The sequence below is a fragment of the Scardinius erythrophthalmus genome (assembly GCF_964197995.2).
Source record: "Scardinius erythrophthalmus genome assembly, chromosome: 22".
Lineage (NCBI taxonomy): Eukaryota > Metazoa > Chordata > Actinopteri > Cypriniformes > Leuciscidae > Scardinius > Scardinius erythrophthalmus.
In genome coordinates, this window is record NC_138242.1 from 28664786 (window position 1) to 28681301 (window position 16516).

The 16516-nt window shown below is 40.1% G+C and overlaps 1 protein-coding gene across 7 annotated transcripts in view; it reads left to right on the plus strand.

Moving 5' to 3' along the window:
* The window catches only part of obscnb (obscurin, cytoskeletal calmodulin and titin-interacting RhoGEF b), a 62620-nt gene that overhangs the window by 10622 nt on the left and 35482 nt on the right, over positions 1-16516 (plus strand). For 4 of the 7 annotated variants that reach the window (XM_081353204.1, XM_081353205.1, XM_081353208.1 and 1 more), the window contains exons 12-37: positions 76-351; positions 502-777; positions 1225-1500; positions 1961-2236; positions 2508-2783; positions 2887-3162; positions 3370-3636; positions 3744-4013; positions 4101-4367; positions 4571-4837; positions 5302-5414; positions 5548-5701; positions 5786-5947; positions 6140-6244; positions 6385-6651; positions 7148-7417; positions 7718-7984; positions 8162-8428; positions 8519-8785; positions 8933-9202; positions 9303-9572; positions 9680-9946; positions 11009-11275; positions 11405-11671; positions 11978-12244; positions 12556-12822. In XM_081353204.1, coding sequence (XP_081209330.1) covers positions 76-351; positions 502-777; positions 1225-1500; positions 1961-2236; positions 2508-2783; positions 2887-3162; positions 3370-3636; positions 3744-4013; positions 4101-4367; positions 4571-4837; positions 5302-5414; positions 5548-5701; positions 5786-5947; positions 6140-6244; positions 6385-6651; positions 7148-7417; positions 7718-7984; positions 8162-8428; positions 8519-8785; positions 8933-9202; positions 9303-9572; positions 9680-9946; positions 11009-11275; positions 11405-11671; positions 11978-12244; positions 12556-12822 — 6474 coding nt within the window. The remainder of the gene's footprint in view (positions 1-75; positions 352-501; positions 778-1224; positions 1501-1960; positions 2237-2507; positions 2784-2886; positions 3163-3369; positions 3637-3743; positions 4014-4100; positions 4368-4570; positions 4838-5301; positions 5415-5547; positions 5702-5785; positions 5948-6139; positions 6245-6384; positions 6652-7147; positions 7418-7717; positions 7985-8161; positions 8429-8518; positions 8786-8932; positions 9203-9302; positions 9573-9679; positions 9947-11008; positions 11276-11404; positions 11672-11977; positions 12245-12555; positions 12823-16516) is intronic. The other 3 variants (XM_081353207.1, XM_081353210.1, XM_081353206.1) reach the window with 2 other exon arrangements.

Consider the following 16516-nt stretch of genomic DNA (forward strand, 5'->3'; position numbering starts at 1 on the left):
TGATCAAAGCAAAGTTTACATAAAACTGAAAGTAGTTTCTGATACTATATTCCTAATTCTTGATTTCTGCCCCAGACATTCAAGCTGCCTTCACAAACAAGGACTCCTATCAGAAGGAAGTTAAGGTTTCAGCATCCCAAAGAGCCACTCTGAGCTGTGAAGTTTCTGACCTCAAGACTGAGGTGAAATGGTTCAAGGATGGCAAGCAGTTGAGCTCCAGTAAGACTGTCCACATGGAGTCAAAGGGCAAGAGCCGTCAGCTGGTGCTGGAGAACGTGGAGAAGAAGGATGCTGGAGAATATACCTGTGAAGTTGGAAATGAAAAACTGCTCTTTAAGATTCGGGTGGAAGGTAAGAACAACATGCCAGTGTTTTGTCTTGTTTTTTTTGTGTGTTTTTTTAAGGTTCCAGTGACTCAATCATACATGACCAAAGCAAATTTTACATAAAACTGAAAGTAGTTTCTGACACTATATTCCTGAATCTTGATTTCTGCCCCAGACATTCAAGCCGCCTTCTCCAACAAGGACTCCTATCAGAAGGAAGTGAAAGTTTCAGCATCCCAGAAAGCCACACTGAGCTGTGAGGTTTCTGACCTCAAGACTGAGGTGAAATGGTTCAAGGACAGCAAGCAGTTGAGCTCCAGTAAGACTGTCCACATGGAGTCAAAGGGCAAGAGCCGTCAGCTGGTGCTGGATAACGTGGAAAAGAAAGATGCTGGAGAATATACCTGTGAAGTTGGGAATGAGAAACTGCTCTTTAAGATTCAGGTGACAGGTATGGAAACATCCTTGTGTTTGTCTATTGGCTTGCTGTTTTTATTTTAGTTTTTTCTTCTTTATGGAAGATACCACAATTACAATACAGTAAGTCAACAAACATTAAGAAAGCCTACTTTAAATATAACAAAGGGATTTGATACAGTATGCCTTGCATCTGGTCAAAAAAAGCATGCCACAAGATTTCATTAATGTGTCTTTATAGATACAACTATTTATATACTTTTCTTTCTTTAAGAAGTGGTACATTTATAGGCAGAAAAATGTGTTGCCTGTTTCAGTCTGCAATGTAATTTGTTTTTGTTTTTTGTGGAATGATTTGCGGTTTATGATGTATTTCTACATTTTCAAGTATAGAGTCCTTGTAGTGTCTGTTGTTTAATATTTTGAGTGATATAATTGACCAAAGAGTACTGTTTTGTGATATTGTCTAATGCCCACCCAGACATTCAAGCCGCCTTCTCCAACAAGGACTCCTATCAGAAGGAAGTGAAAGTTTCAGCATCCCAGAAGGCCACTCTGAGCTGTGAAGTTTCTGACCTCAAGACTGAGGTGAAATGGTTCAAGGATGGCAAGCAGTTGAGCTCCAGTAAGACTGTCCACATGGAGTCAAAGGGCAAGAGCCGTCAGCTGGTGCTGGAGAACGTGGAGAAGAAGGATGCTGGAGAATATACGTGTGAAGTTGGGAATGAGAAACTTGCTTTTAAAATTCAGGTGACAGGTATGGAAACATCCTTGTGTTTGTCTATTGGCACTCTGTTTCTACTTCAGTTTTTCTTGCAAATGAAAAAGACCAAAACTACAGTAATACAGTGAAGCTTGACAAAAGCTAATTCTACATGTAGCAATAAAAAATTGGCCTTGGTGAAAGAGACCATTGATATTATTAACATGTGTTTGTAGATTTAGTAATACATGTAGTTTTTCTGTTCAAGAAGTGGTCAATTTTAAAATTAAAAAGCAGTGTTTTGCTGAATTCAATGCTACTAAAAAAGTTTTAGTCTACAATGTGATTTGGATTTATTTGCTTAAAATATAGACCACAATTTACGATCCATTCTGGCTTTCTCAACCATCCACTCCTTATAGTATCTGACGTCTATAACTTTAAGTAATATATTGACTCAAATAATTCTGTTTTGTTATATTGGATCCATGGTGCACTGTACCTGCCCAACTAGACATTCAAGCTGCCTTCACCAACAAGGACTCCTATCAGAAGGAAGTCAAAATAGCTGCTTCCCAAAAAGCCACACTGAGCTGTGAGGTTTCTGACCTCAAGACTGAGGTGAAATGGTTCAAGGATGGCAAGCAGTTGAGCTCCAGTAAGACTGTCCACATGGAGTCAAAGGGCAAGAGCCGTCAGCTGGTGCTGGAGAACGTGGAGAAGAAGGATGCTGGAGAATATACCTGTGAAGTTGGGAATGAGAAACTGCCCTTTAAGATTCAGGTGGAAGGTATGGAAAACATTTTGGACTGTTAATGTTGGCTCTGTACATTTGGTCATTCATGGTTGCTCTTGGCCACACAAAATAATTTATTCACAATTTGCACTGATAAGTGAAATATGTCAAATCTTAACAGTCTTCTTTGGGTTGTTTAAAAGCTGCTATGAAAATATTTCTTCTCTAGTGTCATATTTAATGTGTCACTTTAGTATTGAGTTTCTCTGTAGATTGGCAAACTAAACTCTTTGAATGAAGTAAACTCTTTATACCTTCTCATTAGAGCTCAAAACTGCCTTCACCAACAAAGACTCTTATCAGAAGGAAGTTAAGGTTTCAGCATCCCAGAAAACCACTCTGAGCTGTGAAGTTTCTGACCTCAAGACTGAGGTGAAATGGTTCAAAGATGGCAAACAGTTGAGCTCCAGTAAGACTGTCCACATGGAGTCAAAGGGCAAGAGCCGTCAGCTGGTGCTGGAGAACGTGGAGAAGAAGGACGCTGGAGAATATACCTGTGAAGTTGGGAATGAAAAACTTCACTTTAAGATTCAGCTGGAAGGTAAGACTTTCTAGGACATAAGTGGACCTCCATTAATGAACAATCTTCTATCTTCCTCCAGAACATGGTTACAATTTAGTGAATATTTCCTATTTTTATTCAGATGTCACTACCAAATTCCAGAAGACATCTGTGACAAAAGAAACTGTGATGGTCGAGTCAAAAGAGAAGATTGTTTTAAAAACCGAGGTGATGTCAGAGAGTTGTAGTGTTAAGTGGTTCAGGGATGGAGTGGAACTAAAAGATGGATCAAAGTATGAGATGAAACAGGAAGGTCGCTCACGTGTCCTAATTGTTAAGTCCTCTGAATCTAAAGACAATGGCACTTACTCCTGCCAGACTGCTGATGACAAGGTGGAGTTCAAGGTTCAGGTCAAAGGTAAAAGCTAATTTGCTATTTCAAAGCAATGAAAATTTTACTGCATATTTATTTAAAAACAAATTTCAATGCAATTGTCTCTATACTTATACATATGAAGTTTTCAAAGTAATTAATGTAAGATATAATTGCGCTTATTGAAATACTTAATCTAACTGTTTGCAGACAAAATATGATTTAATTTTTCCCCTCAATTATTCCATGCAGAGGTACCTTTAAAATTTGTGGTGCCATTGCAACCGGTATCTGCAGCACTAGAAAGCACCATGACCCTTTCCTGCACCCTCAACAAAGCCCCAGGTAATGTCCTCTGGAAGCATAACGGCAAAGAAATCAAACCGGGCGGCAGATTCAGCATCCGCACTGATAGCACCAACTGCTTCTTGATTGTCTCCGCTGTGGCTCAGGAGGATGAAGGGGAGTATAGCTGCGAATGCAAAGATGACAAAACCACCACCAAAGTCACCACTAAAGGTAAGAACCATCAGTGTCATGTCTGAAAGTCATAAATTCTCATCAAATGAACCAACGCAACTTAAGATTGTTTTAAGTGATAGATGTTTTGATCTAATTTCTCACAGCCCCACGTCTGGTGAGGTTCACTACCAAGCTGAACAATGTTGTTGCAAATGAAGGCAAAAATGCCATCTTCAAATGCTCTATCTCACCAGCCGATGTCAGTGTCAGATGGCTGCATAATGGTCTTCCTATAACAGCTAGTCCCAAATTTAAGTTAGATTTTGGAGGAAGCTGCTACTCCCTCACTATCATAGCTGTCACTCAGGTGGACGCAGGAGAGATCAGTATCGATGCCGATGGGAAAGTGTGCAAGGCCACACTCCAAGTACAAGGTAAGGATAACTGTTAAGCGTAATGCAACATATCCGCAGGCAAGCACATGTTTCTCAGTACACACATCTGTATCTTGTATCTTGCAGAGCTTCCTGTCACATTTAAGAAGAAGCTTGTAGATGTGACTGTGCAGGAGCAGGACACAGTTCGGTTGGAAGTGGAGCTGAGTAAACCCTCAAAAGATGTGAAGTGGATGAAGAATGGTGTGGTTCTACAGCAAGGAGGGAATCTGGAGATTCATGTGGAGGGTGTCAAGCAAACTTTGGTCCTCAAGAGCGTGGCATATGCTGACAGAGGACATTACTCATGTGAAACCCTAGATGACAAGACCCAGGCCAAACTGACAGTAGAAAGTAGGGCTTCCTTTATTGTTACTCCATCACAGAGTTACTCTTTCGATCAAAATATTTTCATTCCATATGTTTGCTATGATGACTATATATAACCTACTAATTAATAAAAATTGACCATGAAAATCATTAACCGAAATGCACATTCAATTATGCCTTCCTAAAAGCGTCTCATCATTGGAGTTCCATTGTTTTTTACTTTTCAGTTAAGAAGATTCAGGTAGTAAAAGGCCTGAAAGAGGTGAAAGTACAAGAAAAAGAGACCATCACTATGGAGGTCGAGCTTAGCAAGGCTGATGTAGAAGGATCCTGGAGCAAAGATGGAATAAAACTGAAGGCAGGACCCAATATCATCATTACAGCATTGGGCAACAAGCACAGCCTGACTATGTCCCAGCTGAAGACAAGTGATGGTGGAGCTATTACCTTTCAAGCTGAGGATGTCCATACTTCTGGAAAACTAATTGTTACAGGTTAGTTTGTATATTGGCATCTTTAGGTTTAAGCCCACTCATAATTCTTGGCAAGCAAAGGGTGTCAGTAATTTAGGGTTAATGCATCATCCAATAATTGGGTTGTGCTCTTAAGTGAATTGCAAGATTCAGTAAGATATTTTTTAAGATTTTTTTTTTCAGTAAGATAGCATTTACATGAGATTATAAAAAGTGTATTTTTAAGTTTAGTACTTGTAGAAGCTGCATATCCAATATTTTAAGTATATTCCACAATACAAACTACTGTATATTCATTTCCACATTTTATGTTCTATTGTGTCCTTGAGCATGATTAACTTTTTGCAGCCTGTGTAAGAGTCATTTATTGGGGGTTTAGTAAGGTGTACAGTATATGATGAAACTTATAAAAAGAACCAGAACTTAAACACCAGTGTTAAAATCTAGAACGATTGCAACCGTAATAATTGTTGTTGTGTCCACAGAGCCAGCTGCAAAGATCCTCAAACCCCTTCGGGATATTGTTTCTCCTGAAAAGGAGAAAGTCACATTTGAATGTGAAGTATCAAGAGCAAATGCTGATGTCAAGTGGTTTAAGGTATTAGTAATTCAATTTAGAATTGTTAAAAAAATAAATTGTGTAGTCACATATGAATGGAATATAACATAATTTGAAAATAGAACTAGTAAAAGAAAATGTTGATGTAGCTGTGTCATTATTGCTCTATCAGGATGATGAGGAACTAAAGCCAGGAAAGAAATTTGGCATTCAATCCCAGGCCAACAAGCGCACCCTCCTCATTCACAAGTGTGCGTACGAGGACCAGGGCCAGTATATGTGTAGAACAACAGATGATAATACTTCAGCCAAGCTCACGGTTCATGGTAAAGATGAATGAATTCTGAGTGGGAGATACTCAAACATTTTGTAGTCACATGGAATAAATGATTGTATTTGAATTCTTGCAGCCCGAGATATTAAAATAGTAAAGCCACTGCAGGACACAGAGGTGACAGAGAAGGAGAGTGCAACGTTTGTTTGTGAGGTCTCTCACGATGAAGTAGAGGCTCAGTGGCACAAAGGGCATGCCAAGCTCAAAGCTGGAGACAACATCAAGATGAGGCAGGAGGGTGAGTTGAACTGAATTATCGTATATCTTTTGGCCTTGTTAAGCACTTTGGTCAACGCCAGTTGTTTTTAAATGTGCTATACAAATAAACTTGTATTGTATTGAATGTACTAAGATCAAACAAGCATAAATCCAGTTCCAATTGGGACAGATCAATAACTCTCAAACTCATTTAAAATTCTCTTTTCCCCAGGAAGAACATATGTACTAATCTTCAAATCTGTAAAGGCTGAGGATGCTGGTGAAATCAAGTTCACAGCTGAGAAGGCCTCTTCAACCGCTAAACTAAAGGTTAAAGGTTCGTGGTCATGTGTCATGCATCATATCTGCATGCATTTTGCATTCAGTGTTAAGACTAATGAACGACAGCCTGGGCTGTGTAGTGTTTCTACTGTTGTCTAACAAATCACCCCCCAAGTCACATTATAATTGTTACAGAACTGCCTGTCAGATTTGTGAAGAAACTGAGAGACAAAATCGCCATGTTCAAACACCGCGCGTACTTAGAATGTCAGGTGTCACGGGCCAGTGCTAAAGTCACATGGTACAAGAACAAGTCGGAGCTCAAACCCAGCGAGAAGCACGAGATCACCAGTGAGGACATCTACAGGAAGCTCACCATCATCGATGTGGACTCTGATGATGAGGACACATACATGTGTGACGCCATTGATGATAAGACTTCATGTCAGCTACTAGTAGAGGGTAAAAACCTTTTCGGTTATGATTAAAATAATAATAATAACATTTTAGGATGAAAGCACAACTGAATTCATGAAGCACAACCACACACTTAAAGAAGAAAACAAAAAAGAAAACTGTCTGTAAAAGGGTGGACATAATGTAATTGCATGTTTTTACTTATTTGATAACAGTTTGTAGATCAGTTTTAATTGATCTGCAACAGACAAGTATGAGCCTGTTTGTGATTTTAACTATATTTTAAAAATATAGATAAGTATTTAGATAAGTATTTATCTTATTAATTTGCCCTTCTAAACAGGGACAAATTAATGTTTGCTTACAGTTTAAATTTCTGTTATGTAAATTTAGCTTACATGCATTTTGTTTTATTTCCACGCAGTGTCATAAGTTTGACTTTTCTGAAGTCTAAAGTCTTTTTAAAGAATTTTATAACAAGAAATTTTTTATGTAGAATTTTTTTTGACACAGCACTATACTGTATCATCACAACTTTCAGAGCAGGCTATCAGCATAGTACGGGAGCTGAGTTCTGTGGAGGTGACTGAGCCATTTGCCGCCCACTTTGAAGTGGAAGTCAGCGTGGAGACAGTCAAACCAGTGAAGTGGATGCTGAATGGGGAACAGCTGAAGGAGAGCGCAGATATCGAGATGGAGAAAGAGGGAACCATGCACCACCTCACTTTTAAGAAGACCAAGGCCTCCATGTCAGGCCCGGTACAGTTCACAGCCGGAAAGAGCAAATCAACAGCTGAGCTCAAAGTGAAAGGTTAGGGACTTGGTTTAACCAAGATTTGCAAAGTAGCCACTCCAAAAGTGATCTAATTTGAATCTAATAATTCCAATTAAATAGTTTTTGATAATGATGCATGATAGAATTGATACAGAAATGTTAGCTATTGTAGAATTGAAATTGCTGCAAAAATGTTTAGGTTGAGTGCTTTGAAGAGCTATAAAAAGGTTTATTTTGTTCTGGTTATATGTTTACTACAGATGAAATGTAATGCTGTAGAATATAGTGGTTTTGTGAACTTTTGTTTTCAAAGTCACTGTTCATTTCGCCCCATAGAACGTCCAATTGAAGTCCTTGAGCCTCTCAAGGATGTGTCAGCCAAGGAGAAGACTTCCACCACACTGTGCTGCAAGTTCTCTGCCCCACCAAAAGAAGTGCAATGGTTTAAGGGTCAAACTGCTTTGGAGGCTTCTAACAAGTACAGCATGAAGCAAAAGGACGCCAATGTGCAGCTGATTATACAAGCTTTGAGTGCAGAGGACTCTGGAGAGTATCGCTGTCAGGTCGGGGTCTGTGAGAGCAAAGCCGTTCTCAAAGTAGAAGGTAAAGTCATAAAGAAGGCATTCGAAGCATGTTGTTTCAAATTGCATTCCCTTTATACATCCAGCCCGCTAGGGTTAGGGTTGCTTGTAAGAGGCTTTGACTACACCAAAAGGCATTATATAGGTGTTGTTGGTTCCACTCTGATAAAAATCGTTGATGTTTTTTTTTTTTATATAGTGCGTAAAATCCAGATCACTAAACATCTGACAGATGTTGAGGTGGATGAAGATGGTGATGCTGTGTTCACCTGTGAGGTTAACTATGCTGATGAAGAAGTCCAATGGACGCTCAATGACAAGTTGCTGTTCAACAATGAAGTCAATGCCATCACCCATGTGGATAAGACCCATACACTCTCTCTCAAGAACCTAGCACCTGAGGATGGTGGGAAGGTGTCATTCAGCATAAGGGATGTAAAAGAAACAGTATGCCTGAAGGTCAAAGGTGAGGTCATATGACAATGTCTAAATAAAACAGAAAAGCTGAATGTGAAAGATTTTGGTTTGATGCACTTTTTTATTTATTGACATTCAGAAAAGAAAGCTGTATTCCTGAAGTTGCTAGATGATGTAGTTGCAGAGGAGAAGGGTACAGTGACCCTTAAGTGTGAAGCCTCAAAGCCCAGAGTGGCCCCTGTGTGGTGCAAAGATGGTACAGTCTTGTCTGCAGGCCAAAAATACGAGCTCCTCCATGATGGTAAGTCCTTGGGACTGACTATCCACAACGTCATGCAAGCTGACGCTGGGGAGTACAGCTGCGATCTTGGCACGGACCTGTCCAAGTCCAAGGTCACTGTTAGAGGTATGTCAACAAACTATGGTAATACTGTTGTGCTATAGTGACACTGTAGTGTCATTTATTTAGTTTTTTGCATGTATGTTTCTATGAAAACAGATGAAGATGAAGTTTTTGGTGTTTTTCCAATAATGCCTTTGTTGTTGACCCCAGATATCCACATCGGGATCACCAAGCGTCTTAAGTCGATAGAGGCCAAAGCAGGTGAAACCTGCACATTTGAGTGTATCTTGTCCCGGGAAAGCTCAGAGAAGTGCTCCTGGAGCTTAAAAGGCCAACCTGTCACTGATGGAGGCCGTTTCCAGATAAGCAGCAAAGGGCGCAAGTATACCTTAACAATTAAATCAGTCTCAGCTTCTGATTCTGGTGAGGTGGTCTTCACCCTCAAAGATTTGAGCTCAAAGGCAACACTTTCTATTGAGGGTGAGTAAGTGCAATAAAAACAAGAGCAATGAATTTGAATCAAGTTTTAACACAAATCCCGTTTTGCTTAATCAAGGCGTATCTTATTTTGGGGGGGTAGGTGAAGTTCCTACCATATCTAAAGAGCTTCAGGGGGTTAGTGCCAAAATTGGTGAAGATGCTGTATTCTCCTGTGAGCTTTCTCAATGTGGCCTGGAAGTGAAGTGGTCCAAGGATGGCAAGTCTATCAGAAAGAGCCAAAAATATGAAATCAGTCAGGTGCAGACGCTCATAAAGCTGACTATCCACAACGTCACTGACAAAGACTCTGGAGAATACAGCTGTGAGGTTACCGGTGGTCCAACCTCCAAGGCTAAACTGGAGATCAAAGGTAAAGATTTTAAACCTAATGTTTGTTTTTTAAATATACAATGGGGGAAATCCCATACTCCTAAAAAGGAGAAATATATTTACCTTAGTGTTTCATTCCCTCTGTAGAACTGGCCAACAAATTCATATGTGAGCTAAAGGACGCCACTGCAGAAGAGAATAGTGCTGTCTCCTTTGAATGTGAAACCGCCCATCCCGCCTCTAAAGTCACCTGGCTGAAAGGAACAAAGGAGATCAAGGCTGGAGGAAGGTATGAGCTGACGCAGAAGGGAACCGTCCTCATCCTCAACATGAAGGATCTGGAGAAGGGTGACAGCGAGGTATACACCTGTGACATTGGCTCTACAAAGAGTACAGCCAAATTGACAGTGAAAGGTAAGAACCTTGGTGTTTATTGCAATGTATTAGCTTAGCTTGAAAATAATGCCTTGAAGGCTGAGAATCTTATTTTTTTAGATGGACAGATTCCAGATGCTTACAGTTTAGATTGCTTTTATCAATTCTTTATTAAATAACTCCTCTGACAATCAAGTTTTCATTGAATATGAACACGAAAGTCAGAGGGAATGTAGGAAGGCAAGCTTTCCCTATGTAAGGTAAATCTTTGAAAATATTTCTGGTAAGTATAGTTTAAGACAGCATATGTGTTGTATAGTTTACTTTGTGCATTTTTGCATTTAACTTTTGGGTTTCTGTGTGGCGATGTTACTGCCAGGTATTTTGCTGATGGTCTCATACATTGTTGTCTGCAGAAGATCACCGTAGTTCAGAGTACTGGCACTTTATATTATACTTTCACAATTATGTTTGTACTCTACATGTCATTTAGGTTTCTAGCAAGTAAGTTGAATGAAAATTTGGTTAAATAGTGTCTTTTATATATGTGCTGGAATTGTTGTTACTTGTGCTTCTTATTACAACAATTGATGTGATAGAATATATTTGTACTTTGTGCCCGGTGTGGCCATTGTGTTAAGGCATGTGCACATGATAATGTACCATTAGAATCCAATAGAGTCTTATTTATTTTAAGATTTTATGAAGAACCCATTGAGATTTCCAGTTGATGTCTATCATGCTCTCTGTCGAATTGTCAAATTTTAGAAATGGCACATCAGCATGGTTTGTGAGGTTCAGTCTTTGTATATATATATAGTATATCATATTTTTATTCATGTAGTCCTGGTACAATGGATTTATTGGAATCGTTTTTTTGTTTGTATATTTCTGTGATTATAGAAAATTTTTACCACCAAGAATGATGTAAAAGATATACATTAATAGCCTAATCCCATCCTGATACAAAATAACACCGAACATCGGCTTATAACTTCCTTGTCATGCCTTCATCATTTCATCCCAATGATCCTCCATCCTGTCTTTTGGACGTTAAAACTATGAAGAATTTTAATTATATGATGCTTGTTCATTCTCCAGTGGTGCCTGCCAAGTTCAAGGGGCAGATGAAGAACCAGCAGGTTACCGAAGCCGGGAAAGTTTTACTTTCCTGCGAGCTCTCAAAACCTGGCTGCCAAGTGCAATGGAAGAAAGGAACTGAAAATGTGAAACATGGGGGAAGATATCAGATAACGCAGAGGGACACCATGTTTGAGCTACAGATTTCAGATGTAGTGGCTGAGGACAGTGGAGAATATTCATGTGAATGTGGAAACGAGAAAACAACAGCAAGTGTTGTTGTCAGTGGTATGGATAAAGCTTATTCATTGCAAGCAATACACTGAAATGTCAACGTATATGTTGTCAACTAACTTGATCATTATGTAGGGTAATAATTATTGTACACCTTTGATTTATCACACAATTACACTTCAGCATTACCGGTGGTCTTCAAACGTGAGCTACAAAGCCAAGAGTGTGAAGAAGGAGACAGTGTTACTCTTCGCTGTGAACTCTCAAAATCTGGAGTTCCAGTTGTTTGGAAGAAAGGAACACAGGTACTCCATTCTGGGGAAAAGTACCTCATCAAGCAAGATGCAGCTACATTTGAGTTGAAGATTGCTGACCTCAAACCTGAAGATGCTGGACAATACACATGTTTGTGTGGGGACAAAAAGACTACGGCAAACATTAAGATCAAGGGTATGAAGTTCATTCAGTCTTATATATGTGAATGTCTTTTTCCATATTCTCTCTTTCCTGAGTAAAAATATTTTTTATTTTTACCTTTACTGGTTAGTTGTCTGAAGGGAACTTTTATAGAGAGATTTTTTTTAAGATAACTTTATTAATACAAAAAATTTACAATCTTGTCTTGTAAGATGTTCTGTCTTATCTTGTCTCCAGTTGTCTTTGGGAGGTTTGTGAATGGTTTTCCATGTTGTGCTTTTAAATTTTGTCCAGAGTGCACTATACTAACAAACTGTTACAACACCAATTGCTTCTTAGCTTTACCCTTGATCTTCAAACGAAAACTACAAAACCAGGAGTGTCAAGAAATGGACAGTATTACTCTTCAATGTGAGCTTTCCAAACAAGGAGTGCCTGTGGTTTGGAGGAAAGGAACACAGGTGATCCATTCTGGAGAGAAATACCACATCAATCAAGTTGGATCTACTTTCGAGCTGAAGATCACTGATGTCAAACCTGAAGATGCTGGAGTCTATAGTTGTGATTGTGGGTTTGACAAGACCTCATCTACCATTACCGTCAATGGTAGGAATGATGTACTGAATGTAAACACCACCGTTTTATATTTTATGCATTTCTTTTTTGAATAGTGATTGTTTTTGGAATTACTTAAACACAGTCTTCCACTGTGCCGTGAAGTTATTTTTGATCAGGAGTTTCTCTTATACTAATGGTACAATTTTGTTTTGCTTAATTGGTAGGGCTCACAACTGGAATACATATTAATTGTTAAGATTGGAAAGACTTCTTTTCAGTCCAGACTTTTCAGACTTCCTTTAATATTGTCTTGAGTTGTTTGTGTAATATGGTTCCAACATTTCTTCATGGTTCCTTAGCATTACCAGTGGTCTTCACACATGAGCTACAGAACCTAGAGTGTGATGAAGGAGGCAGTGCTACTCTGTCCTGCGAGCTTTCCAAACCTGGCATCTCTGTGCAGTGGAAAAAAGGAGGCCATGTTATCCAGTCTGGAGGAAAGTACATCATCAGGCAGATTGCCTCAAAGGTGGAGCTGAAGATCACTGATCTCAAATGTGAAGATGAAGGAGACTACACATGTGTGTGTGGTGATAAGACAACCACAGCCAATATGAAGATCAAGGGTATGAATCTTTCTTATTCTTTCTGGTATTTAACCATTCTTTCCTAGCTGCACTTTTCTGACAAAAAAAAAATTACACATTTGAATATTATTGTTTGTTTGGTGTTGGTGAATATAAATGTTGCATTTGTTATGTTAGGTTTTCACTGATATCCTACAGTAGATTTGAAATGCCCAAAAATTGTAGTTGTTCTTCGTGTAGAGCAAAATTACGCTCTTGCAGATGACATGCAAAATCAGAAAACCATAACTGGAGATGTTGTTGATGAGGAACAGAATATTTCTGTAAATTATTAAATATAACTTTTAGATCATTTGTTGTATCCTGCTGTGGCTCCACCTGCTGTGCAGTTATGCCATAGTCTGACAGACATCTGTTTTGGTATTGCCTCAAACTTTTCTTCTTTGCGGTCTGTCTGTTTTGCCTAGTTTGTTTTCTCTTCAGTTTAGTTAAGTTCATTTGTGGAACAGAGATATAGTTTTAAGGCTTCAGCTCTAGTCTGACTTGAGTCACAATTCTGTCTTTGCTTTGTTTTCTTGGTCAGCAGCTTGAATCCTTCTTGTTTGGACATGCTAAACTGTCTGGAATCTGTCAGTTTTTGGGGGCTTTCATTTAGTCAACATGCATGAATGTTATGGTAAAATAAGTTGCAATCCAAGACGTCTGCCTGTTCTGTATTTGCCATTATCTGACATGGGCATTGCTATTTGTGCTGTAAGATCTTTATGGTTTTAGCCAAAGTCTCCAATTTACATGAATGTATCTTTTGCCACAGCTCTAAAGTTCCTCAGTTCTACTACCGCTGCCCCTGAAACAATCCTCCATAAACAGAAGAGAGAGAAACAGGCTGAAAATGTGAATCCCAGTCAAAATGTTCAGTGATGCATTCTTGTGATTGGAGCGGCATGTGGCCACACATTTGCTTTTGCATTATGACTACATTTTTATTTGAAACTCTTTTGTTGTGGTGTGTCTTGATGATAATCATTACTTTTCTATATTTAAACTTCTTGCCTGTGCATTATTGCTCCTTTTGGATATTGTTAGCGACTGAGACTTTTTTCTTTTTACAATTTCTGGAACTATTGCTCCTATATTTTGCTACAGAACTATCTTGAGCGAAGTAGCTGCTCCTGTTTTATGTTTTAAATAATTCACTATTTAGATAAGGAAACTACGGTGACGCATTGCTGCCACATACTTATTATTTTTTCCCCTCAATTATGTCGTAATAACGAGATCTTATGTCGTTTTAACGACATCTTTTCTCGTAATAACGAGATCTTATGTCGTTTTAACGACATCTTTTTCTCGTAATAACGAGATCTTATGTCGTTAAAACGACATCTTTTTCTCGTAATAACGAGATGTTATGTCGTTAAAACGACATCATTTTTTGCCCTTATAAGGACATGTGTAGTCATGTACAAAATATGCCTTTATCCACATAAAATTGACAGCCTATCGCGCCTTTATCACACGTTCAAAAAGCTTAAGCAAATAGTAGCAGCCCCCAATCATGCAAAATTAATCAATGAGGCTCTTTTTGAATATATATTTTAAATAGGCCTGTAAGTTTTTTTTTAATATAATATATTATATATAAGATTTATTTGTGTTAATAGGCTATATATATCTTCATTCATTACCTAGAGATATAATTAAACAAAAAGTAGTCAAAACACATCTAAAAGAATATTTTACAACATTGTGTTCTTATTTTGTTTAATTAACGAAATGTCAATCTTCGCCTTTATAACAAAAGATACAATAGGCCTACAATACAAAAATCTTCAAGATACAGCCTACAATCTTCACATGTATAACTGATTGTCACCTTATAAACAGTCCTTTGTGTGGTGGAATAAGCAATGCTATATAGAAATATATGGTTCCCTTTCAAGGGAACTCCCGTTGCGTCGAGAATGACGCTATGGGGAACGCTTTGCGTGATGACGTCTTGAAGCACATGTAAAATCAGTCCAATGGTGTGGCGGAACGTCAGAGGCGGGTGACGTCACGTACCAGGAAGCTATAAAAGCCGGCCCGAAACAGAAAACGAAAGCTTTCTGAGTCTTCAGTCGCGCTCTGTGTTGAATCTGTCCTTGTTATTTGGTGTTGTCTGTCTATATATATATATATTCAGTATGGCGAGCAAGCAGCAGTTTAGAGTGTGTGTCCATCCCTGCCCGCGTTATTTAACGGGAGGTGACACACACACTCTTTGTGTTGTTTGTTTGGGAGAGGAGCATGCCCAGTCAGCACTCGAGGGTGGTGACTGTGTGCATTGCTGTGCGCTTCCATTGCGTACGCTCCGATCCCGGTTGGCACGGTTCAATCCCGATCACGTTCCCCAGGGCTCTGGTCCCGCTGCTGCCGAGGCACAGCGTCGATCTCAGACCTGGGGTTCGCAAATGGATCTATCAGTGGATGTTGAGACGGGCTCTGCCTTATCTCAGCAACCTTCTGATAGATCCAGTGCCTCTCATCAGGGTGTGGAAGCACGCGCTGCGGTTTCTTCCCCCCCGATGGAGGCACCAATACTGCAATTGTCCAGCTCTGAGGAGTTGGACGTTGTTAGTGTTGAAGCTGAGTCTGAGGATTCGCCACCTCAGTCTCATGCTTTTGAGGAATTGCTCGATGTTGTCACGAGAGCAGTTCACAGATTATCTATTGAGTGGCCAGAGGATAGGCAGGACGTTCGCTCGAAAAGTAAGCTCGACGAACGCTTCCTGCCATCTCGTGCACAGCCTCAGAGAAAAAGCCTTCCGTTTTTCCCCGATCTCCACACCGAGGTGTCGAGATCGTGGGGGAAACCTATGTCTTACAGAGTTTACACAACACAAACCTCTCACTACTCTTCCATTCACAATTATAAAGAGCATGGTTATGGGGAGATGCCGAAGGTGGAAGAGACGCTCGCGAGCTATCTCTCTCCAGCGACGGCATCTTCCTTGAAGGCTCCCTCTCTTCCCTCTAAACCAGTAAAATTTACTTCCTCGCTGGTTCATAAATCATATGCAGCCGCTGGTCAAGCTGCAGCGTGTCTGCATACGATGTCTATCATGCAGGCCTATCAGGCTGAATTATTGGGGGATTTAGAGGAGGGCGGGGGTATTGGTCCAGACACAGTGGCTGAACTACGCAGAGCCACGGATCTGTCTCTCAGGGCCACCAAGGAGACCGCTAAATCAATCGGGCGGTCTATGGCAGCCCTGGTGGCCACTGAGAGGCATCTGTGGCTCAATCTGAGCGACATAAAAGAAAAAGAAAAACATGTTCTCTTAGATGCTCCGGTTTCCACTGATGGTCTATTTGGTGATGTTGTGAACAGTGCGATAGCTAAATCACAAGAGGCCTCTAAACAGGCAGTTGCACTCCAAAGACTTCTCCCCCGCCGTTCATTCTATGAGGCTGCTGAGCGGGAGCAGCCTCACTCCTCTAAAAAGGGCGTTGAGCACCGTGCCACTCAGAAGCAGAGCGTGTCCTCCCGTGCTCCCCCACAAAAATCTCGGGGACACGGAGGGCGCGCTCAAACCCAGCAGTCTTCGAGGGGTAGGACGGATCTGCGGACCGTCATTACCGCCAAGAAGGCTGCTGGGAAAAAGTCCTGACGTCCGAGGGCTCAGGACAAATGAGGGTAGTCCCCCCCGAAGCAGAGCGGTTAACACCTCTTTTTACGGTGCCCGTCTCT